The sequence below is a fragment of the Ostrea edulis genome, chromosome 4, assembly GCF_947568905.1.
Source record: "Ostrea edulis chromosome 4, xbOstEdul1.1, whole genome shotgun sequence".
Classification (NCBI taxonomy): domain Eukaryota; kingdom Metazoa; phylum Mollusca; class Bivalvia; order Ostreida; family Ostreidae; genus Ostrea; species Ostrea edulis.
Genome location: NC_079167.1, coordinates 41,432,034 through 41,440,958, shown reverse-complemented (window position 1 = coordinate 41,440,958; position 8,925 = coordinate 41,432,034). Strand labels below are relative to the sequence as shown.

General features: G+C 34.2%; 2 protein-coding genes across 4 annotated transcripts in view; both read right to left on the bottom strand.

The window, feature by feature from the left end:
* The window catches only part of LOC125670142 (phosphatidylinositol 3,4,5-trisphosphate 3-phosphatase and dual-specificity protein phosphatase PTEN-like), a 28,108-nt gene extending 20,566 nt beyond the window's left edge, over positions 1-7,542 (bottom strand). Inside the window, exons 1-4 of one of the 3 annotated variants that reach the window (XM_056162650.1) lie at positions 7,299-7,542; positions 6,974-7,202; positions 5,415-5,499; positions 1,819-1,863 (exon numbers count right to left, since the gene is read on the bottom strand). In XM_056162650.1, coding sequence (XP_056018625.1) covers positions 1,819-1,863; positions 5,415-5,499; positions 6,974-7,055 — 212 coding nt within the window. In that variant the 5' untranslated portion in view covers positions 7,056-7,202; positions 7,299-7,542. Of the gene's footprint in view, positions 1-1,818; positions 1,864-5,414; positions 5,500-6,973; positions 7,228-7,298 lie in introns of all 3 variants that reach the window. The other 2 variants (XM_048905128.2, XM_056162649.1) reach the window with 2 other exon arrangements.
* The window catches only part of LOC125670090 (uncharacterized), a 675,065-nt gene that overhangs the window by 192,850 nt on the left and 473,290 nt on the right, over positions 1-8,925 (bottom strand). The window lies entirely within an intron of this gene.

The window sequence follows — 8,925 nt, the reverse complement described above, 5'->3', positions numbered from 1 at the left end:
CCTCATCTCAAATCATCTTATACATCATCTCAAATCATCTTATTCCTCACCTCAAATCACCTTATTCCTCATCTCAAATCATCTAATTCCTCACCTCAAATCATCTTATACATCACCTCAAATCATCTTATTCCTCACAAATCATCTTATTCCTCACCTCAAATCATCTTATTCCTCATCTCAAATCATCTTATACATCATCTCAAATCATCTTATTCCTCACCTCAAATCACCTTATTCCTCATCTCAAATCATCTTATTCCTCACCTCAAATCACCTTATTCCTCATCTCAAATCATCTAATTCCTCACCTCAAATCATCTAATTCCTCACCTCAAATCATCTAATTCCTCATCTCAAATCATCTTATTCCTCACCTCGTATCATCTTATTCCTCACCCCAAATCATCTTATTCCTCACCTCAAATCACCTTATTTCTATCTAACATTATGGGGGGGGGGGGGGGGGGGGGGGATGAAGATAAATGAATAATATTTCTAAAATAAAATAATTGCATGTTCATGAAAAGTTGCACTAGGAGCCGAATGAATTTTTGTCCAGGAAGCAAAAATTCAGGGGAAGTAATTTGAAGATTATAATTGTTTTAAACTTGGAAATAAACTCAGATAAATGCATAAAATTATTATTTACAGGAAATGGCTTGTACACGTTGTAAGTCATTTCGTCTCATTTTAATTCTGTAAAACTTTCTGAATAAAACAACCTTTACTACTTTCTCTTTAAGGAACTGTGTAAAATGAAATTTGTTTTTGTTAAATACAAATGTCTCCCCAGCTCCCCAAATTGAAAGTTCTCCAAATTACATCCCCTCCCCTAATGTACTTCATTGTATGGAGTAGAAAGCATAAGCAGGAACATAGAAATTGTGAACTGCACTTTGTGCATTGAGGACAAAATGGAGAAATGATTCAACATCAATGGGATAGATGTCATTGCTGTACACACATAATATGACACAAAAATAATGACTGTTATGCTGAAGTACCAGGAGGAACGTGAACATACCCATGTAGAGAAGCTATAAAACACTCCTTCTTGATCCACTGTACATGGTAGGAAAATATTAGATCCCTGGGTCAGAACAATGTGAACATCATTAAATGATGATGAAGGATTGTACAAAATTTCAAGGCTATCCAATAAGCCATTTAGGAAATATGCTCACAAGCTAATTCAGACCCTCCAACCCTCTTAGATCCACTGTAATTTAAGGATAACAAATGGATCCCCCTGTCCTGACAATATACACATCTACAAATGGCATTGAAGCATTGTATGAAGTTTCAAGTCTATTGGATATGCCCTATAGAAGAAGCGTTTATAACTAAGTTATTTCACATCCTCCACCCCTCTTAGATTCACTATAACTTATAGGAAATAACTGGATCCTCACATTCCGACAATATGCACATCTACAAATGGCAATGAAGCATTTCAAGTCTATCCTATAAGCCAAGCAGGTGGAGAAGCATTCACAAGATTTTGCCACTGACAGAAAGTACAAAAACAATAGGTTCCCAGGGATTCTACACCCATTTTCAAATGGAAATATATTTCTACATCAATTTTAAAATGGAAATGCATTTCTGCAAAATTTTTAAAATGGAAATAAATTTTTGCACCAGTTTTAAAATGGAAATATATTTCTGCACTGCTTTTAAATTGGAAATATATTTTTTGTCCCGTTTTAAAATAGACAGATATATTTCTGCATTGGTTTTAAAATGAAAAAATATAATATATGGACATCCATGAAATTTTGTTTATCAAAACATGAGTATGAAATTCATACTTACAAATTGTACACTCTGTAATGGTCCTTATGCCGTTCATCCAGAAAACTGTAAATGAACACATCATACAATGATCAAAATTGTCACTTTTAATCACAAATAGTTCCTTCACATATATGATTCACCGTGGGCCTCCTAAAATTAATGCCATCCTCAATCCCAGTGTGTAATTCTATTTTGCTGACTGGGTTGAGGGAGACATTTATTACAACAAGTACCTAACTAGCATTGAACTGGTGGCCTCTTGTTTACCCTGAGGACCTCATAAAATCACCACGAGGACCTCACAAATCCAATGACGACCTAAACCCCAATCGACAATGATATAAGACTGACCGTAACCAGCGATATGAAGTTTCATTGTTATGTCTAAAAAAAATCAAAGTACATTGTACATGTACTCTCAAAATAAAAATAAAAACAATATTAATCTATATTCCTTAAATTTACTTATAAACATGCCCTTTGCATTTTTTTGGCATTAAATAAGCCATTATGGGGTTTTTTATCCATAGAACTATATATATTTTCATAAAAGGCAAGCACTTAGGACTTAATGTGTCATGATTTTCTGAAAATTTCATCTATGCTTTGTACTAGTATGGAAAACATTAATCTAGGTGAGTTCATATTGCCAAGGTTAAATAAATTTTTGAGTTGGAAAAACCAAATTTTCACTAATCATAAGCATAAATGTTTCATTGACACCAAAGCACTTAAAAGCAGGGGCCTACCATTGAAACCTAACATTTAGGCAACAATCACAAAATCTCCAAAAACTATCAGATACTGCCCATCGATCAAACAAAAAACATTAGCATCTCATGTAACTGAAGTCTTTAGCAAAACCCTCTATACCTACTACCCAGGTGATACATGTTTGTATAAAGATTACCCATTATGCTACAAAATATTCATAATCAAAAAATGTTTAAACCCCAATTCTCAGCTGTACGAAAGAACGTCATCCACATGACCATACAGATATATATTTGCACCTGTGTGTTTCTGTAACAAGTTGGAAGTGCAGGTACATCTACTCATAAGGAATCTGTACAATGGAGATGATTACAGTACTGGTTGAATATGCTATCTATAGATAAGATTAATAGAATCCTTCATTAGTACGAGTGCGAGATGGGGAAATTCCACCAAGGAGTCAAGATTCACAGTCTAGGACAAGGCTTTTCCGAGTCGACAGCAAATCTTGTTCCAGACTGAGAGGTGGAATTTTCCTATCCTACACGAGTAAATAATGAAGTGTTATTTTTCTCACATTTTACCTACAGTTTCGTGCATAAATAGGAGCTTTGAGAAAATTCTAAACTATCAAAATCCTCACTTGAACTTCGATGCAAAAACTAATTAGATAGGCAGAAAGAGCACACCCGAAAATGGTTTACACTATATGTATGAACTATAAAACCCAAGGTTGTCCACCAGAAAGCTATACTACATTAGAATTTAAAGATAACAAGGCAAAATATTTTTACTTCACCATGTAACGTAAATCTTCACCGTGTAACGTATATCATAGAAAATATATGACGTCACAATCAAATGATGTCGCAGCGGTGTGAGACAGAAAAATCTCACATGGCTGTCTCACATGGGTAAAGTCGATCTCGAACTGGTGATAATGTGAGAATAATAGAATCCTTCATTAGTACGAGTGTGGGATAGGGAAATTCCACCGAGGGGGACAAGATTCGCAGTCTAGGACGAGGCTTTGCCGAGTCCTAGACAGCGAATCTTCTTCCAGAGGTGGAATTTCCCTACCCCACACGAGTTAATAATGAAGGATTATTTTTCTCGCATTTTACCTACAGTTTAGTGCATAAATTTAGGAGCTTTGAGAAAATTCTAAATTATCAAAATCCTCATTTGAACTTCGATGCAAAAACTAATTAGATAGGCAGAAAGAGCGTATCCGAAAATGGTTTACACTGTAAGTGTAAACTAAAAAACCCAAGGTTGTCCAACAGAAAGCTATATACATTAAAATTTAAAGATAACAATGCAAAATATTTTTGCTTCACCGTGTAACGAAAATCATAGAAAATATATGACGTCACAATCAAATGACGTCGCAGCAGTGTGAGACAGAAAAATCTCACATGGCTGTCTCACATGGGTAAAGTCGATCTCACACTGGTGATAATGTGAGAAAAGTTTATTCCAAATTTGGGCCCAGATGGCATAACAGTAGAACTGTAAACTACATCACTTCCTTTTCTGAAAGTTGTAACTATAAATATTCACTCAATTTAACAATTTCTGGTTTGTCTTCATTAATCATCAACCAAATAAATTTGTCCTTATTTATTAAATAGATAAAAAAATTGTTGAGCTTTATATCATGCAAAACATTTCTTTCTTCAACATAAAATGGACAATCAGTGAGGAAATGAAATTCATCTTCTACACAATTTAGGTTACATAATTCACATATTCTTTTGTTTCTTTCTAAAAGAATCTTCTGGCCAGTATTGCTTTTTTTAAGTTCATATCAGCCTCTTTCAATTTGAAGGTCATGTGCACTAATTCAAAATCTACATAGAGTTTTTCTTAATTATGGGGATTCTAAAATTATATAATTTTTTATATTAAAGTTTTCTTTATACAAAAAATATGTTATGAGTTCTCCTGATTTCTGACCCTCTTCACATCTTTTTGACCAGTAAAGTAAAAATTGTTTCCGTACCTGATTCTTCATTTGTTTTTGTTTTTTTGAAAAAAGAGAATTTGAGATTTTTACAATTGGATACCAAAATACCCATTTTCCCCTAAAATAACTAATGTTTATGTATCAACAATTTATATTATATGAACCTATATAAAGACGATGAATATTACAGAGAGCAATATTTCTGACATTAGAATAAACACTTCTTGAAAAAAAAATTTGCCTTTGATTTAGCTGCTTTGTTTGGGGTTTTTTCTCGACACGAAAATAATGAAATTTAATCCAACACAAAATTAAATATGTCTACATTATATGTCGATTCTACACCAAAAATTCAGTAAAAAAATTTTCTCTCCAAATTTTGAAATAACTTTTAAAGTGATGACGTAACAACAATGCTGATTGGATGAAAAATTCGTTTGATTTCTTAGTCAAAAAAATTTCGTCCAGAGTTCATCTGCACTAAGTACGCAGGGCTACTTTTCTCTGGATTCTAATTGTAGCACTATTTATAGAACGGGAATTTTCACACAAGCATTGTAAATGAAATGTGTTCCTTTGACGCTACCAAAAATAAACACAACCAAAGATATGAATAAAATACATATTAATTCAAAGAAACAACACACATAGGGCTAGTGATGATGTAGCAGAATAGTGTTTCAGTTTGATAATTTTACAGACACATAAGATTTTATGTCATACTGTCATTTAAGTTCATTTAAATGTGTTTTATTGTTGCATCTCTCTTCTTACCCTTGTAAAGCACCTTAGGGTAATTTGTTTTATATAAGGCACTATAAATTTTTTATAAATATTATTATTACCTATACCCAGATTTCTACCTACTTCATTAATACAATACCCAGCTTTGAAATAAGCAAGCAATGCTCAATTCTTTGTGAATACTTACTTCACTACATCAGCCATTTTGTTTCGGTACACGCCCTCCAGCTTTTCAGAGGGAAATCCCATGGCAATGATGTTTGGATAAATATCTTATCACCCATCAAGGAAAACACACACATACTTATAAATATATATATATATATATATAGATATAGATATATATATATATATATATGTAATCTATAAGATGCAATATATGTAGTAGTGATTAAACAAAAATATATTTTTTCAAGGAAGTAGTTGCAGAAGTGGATGATTTATGCCCCACTTGTACATGTCATACACTTCATATATAGAGCGGGATATTTGATTATGATGCACTGGAGACATACCCTACTCCAAATAAGAAGACGACAACTGACATAAAATTTATGTTGAACTCGCACAAACGTAGCTTCCTTCTTCAGTAAGCTGACAAGTACTGTTACAAGATTTAAAGCACACCCCTCCGATTAAGTAAATTCCAACCCAATTCCCTATCCATGCTTTAAATTACCACACTTGTGTTGAGTAATCCAAAATATGTCATCACTGATTAGTTTGAATACAATGGAAAGCAAAGAATTGATTAATGATCAATTAAAATAATTGCTTCATTCATGTTTACTTGAACCATGTGAACGGTCAATGAATATGGCTATGCTACAGGTATATATCTGTTTCGATATATTCAATTGTACAAAACAAAGAATTCTAAATCTGAAAAATATAGTGTATACTTAGTACATATATAATTTCTTACTTTAATGACTGCAAGTGACTAAAAATAAATAATTCTCATGGTTTATCTTTTCAGAACATTGCTTGTCAGATCTGGATCATCAAAATATTTTAATACCATGAATTTTCCTCGAAATATTGTGAATGTAAAGTTTAATTCAAATACCATATACAAGGTTATTTTGGACCATGTTATTTTTGCATATACATGGTTTCACCCCGGTTTAAATATGCCGAACAGTTGTATTAAACATGTCAAAATCAGGGACCTATATAATATATAGGTCCCTGGTCAAAATAAGAGATAATTCAGGAAATGGTTTCGCCCATGCAGTATTAAATTCGCGCACTGACGAGGCAGAAAATAAAACGGGTGAATATTTCCCTGTTCAGAGTACAGAGCCGATGTAACAATAGAAAACCACTAAATGATCCTGATAATTATGCAGAAGCAACTGTTAATGATATAAATTATTGCAACTTCACAGCATTGACAATTTATAATCTCTCATATCATGAAAAGATTGAAATTCATCTGTGATTTCAGTAATATTGCAGTTGACCCTGTAGGCATAATTAAGCAATCAAAAAAAGGACTGCCATGTCAAAATGAAAGTCACACTACACCCGGACTGCCAGTAGTTTTTCTATAAAAGGACCAAGCTATATTAAATCGCTTGCAGTAAATTTAACATCCTGTTTCAAAATAGATTCGGTGTCATTTAAACACACTGTCATATAACTTACAAATCTAAATTAAACAATATTTTGAATGGATTACATCTTGAATGAAATTTTACTTTCATTTGAAATTGCGGATGAAATAATCGTGATAAAGGATACAAGTAAGATCGAGGTCGTAACCATCCTCCGTGTAACGCCTCTTGTGCTTACTAACCAGGTTCTTTATAAAGTTTGCCATCATTGTTGTATTTCAAAACTGTAAACTAATAAATTGGCCGCCACTCATTCTCCAGCCACGGCCAAACATAGAAGAAACTTATCACAGTTAGAATTTCCTCTGAGATTGTTTTCTCTCTGATCACATGTTGAATACTGCTTCACATTCAATCTAGGTTTGGAAAAAATATTGATATCTGTAATTAACAAAAATACTAGTGTCAACGGTTGAAATTATACTTCCTGAATCCAAGAATGTCATTATTACCAGAAGATACCTCTAACTTTTCTAGCGAATTCCCATTCGTTTTTCCTTTATTTCACTATGGCGGCTTCCTGGTATTATATATTCCGCGGTCAAATATAGTTCACAATTGCTACCCTCTCAAAGATGACATTTGATACACATTTTGTTTAAATATGTACTGCTACAAATCATTTTATTACATTGGATATAAACATCTATTTTAATCATTCCTAAAGTGAAATTTAGCGGATTTTTATCCGCTTTTGTTTATTTGTTACGCGAAGGAAGAATGTTAACCTACTAACCCATAATTATGTGACCTACAAAAACAGTTGGATCGAACCTAATCGGCAAACATCGGATGAGTTCGGATCATACGAGCAGATCCGAACGATATTAATATTTTTAAGAATCTAAAATAATGATGATTATTTATGATAACAACATCACAACTTATATTAAAGTTCTGACACTGCTAAAGGAACTAATTTAATTCTGACGCGGAGCACCGTACTTTGTACTATCCATGGGTTTTCGGTCCACTCTTTATCCATGGGAGCGGAGTGGTGCAAAAAACCTTTGGCTTGTAAACACGGCCCGCGGGCACTTGTTTCATACATGGGTCCCCTCCTATTAAGGAGGGGGGAGGCATGTATGAAACAAGTGTTTGTGAAGATGGAAAGACTAGGCTATACGACACAATCACGTATGAGGACAAGGGTTGGTGTGTGTGTGTGGTGTGGGGGGGGGGGGGGGGGGGGGGGGGGGGGTGGTATGGGATTGCTCATTGTTCGTTATCTTCACCTTTCATGCATTGTGTATTTTTCATCACTGCCAGAGGTACCTTAAATTAAGTGTGGATCTTATGTACTGTATACCCCTCTTCTAGAATGAACTTTTTAAGGAGGGTGCTACACCAGAGAAATTTGATGTAGATGAAAAATGAAGGATAAGATTACCTTCAACTAATAATGTATTTTTTGATACTTTATTTTGTCAAAAAATACATTATTAGTTGAAAGTAATCTGAAAAAAATTTAAAACCCCTGCTGGACTCGAACTTGCGACTTACAGTTCAGCAGCCGGTATGCCAACCTACCCAGATAGCAAGCTAGCATTGGGCCAAGGTTGGGCCAACGTAATCAGTTACATTGGGCCAACGTTGGCAAATGACGTTGGCCCAATGTAATTTTGCTCATCGGCCCAATGTTGGCCCAATGTAATGCGAGTTTTCTTACGACATTGGCCCAACATTGAATCAATGTTGGCCCGATGTGTGTGACATTGGGCCATTGTTGGTCCAATGTTGGCCCAATGTGTGTTACATTGGACCATCGTTGGCCCAATGTCATAAGTAACCCTGTGTTGTGTGCCTTTTTCGGATATTAGCCCAACATTGAATCAACGTTGACCCAATGTGTGTGATATTGGGCCATTGTTGGCCCAACATCGTAAACAAGTTGGCTTAATGTTGTGTGCATTTTCTAATGATATTGGCCAATCACTGAAATAAAATTTGCCCAATGTTTGCCGAACATCATAAACACACTTGGCTATTTGATGTTGTTGTTTTTTTCATTTACGCAATACAATACTGTATTCAAATTTTAGAAACGATTCCAATTTGCAGATGAACTAATCTCATTAT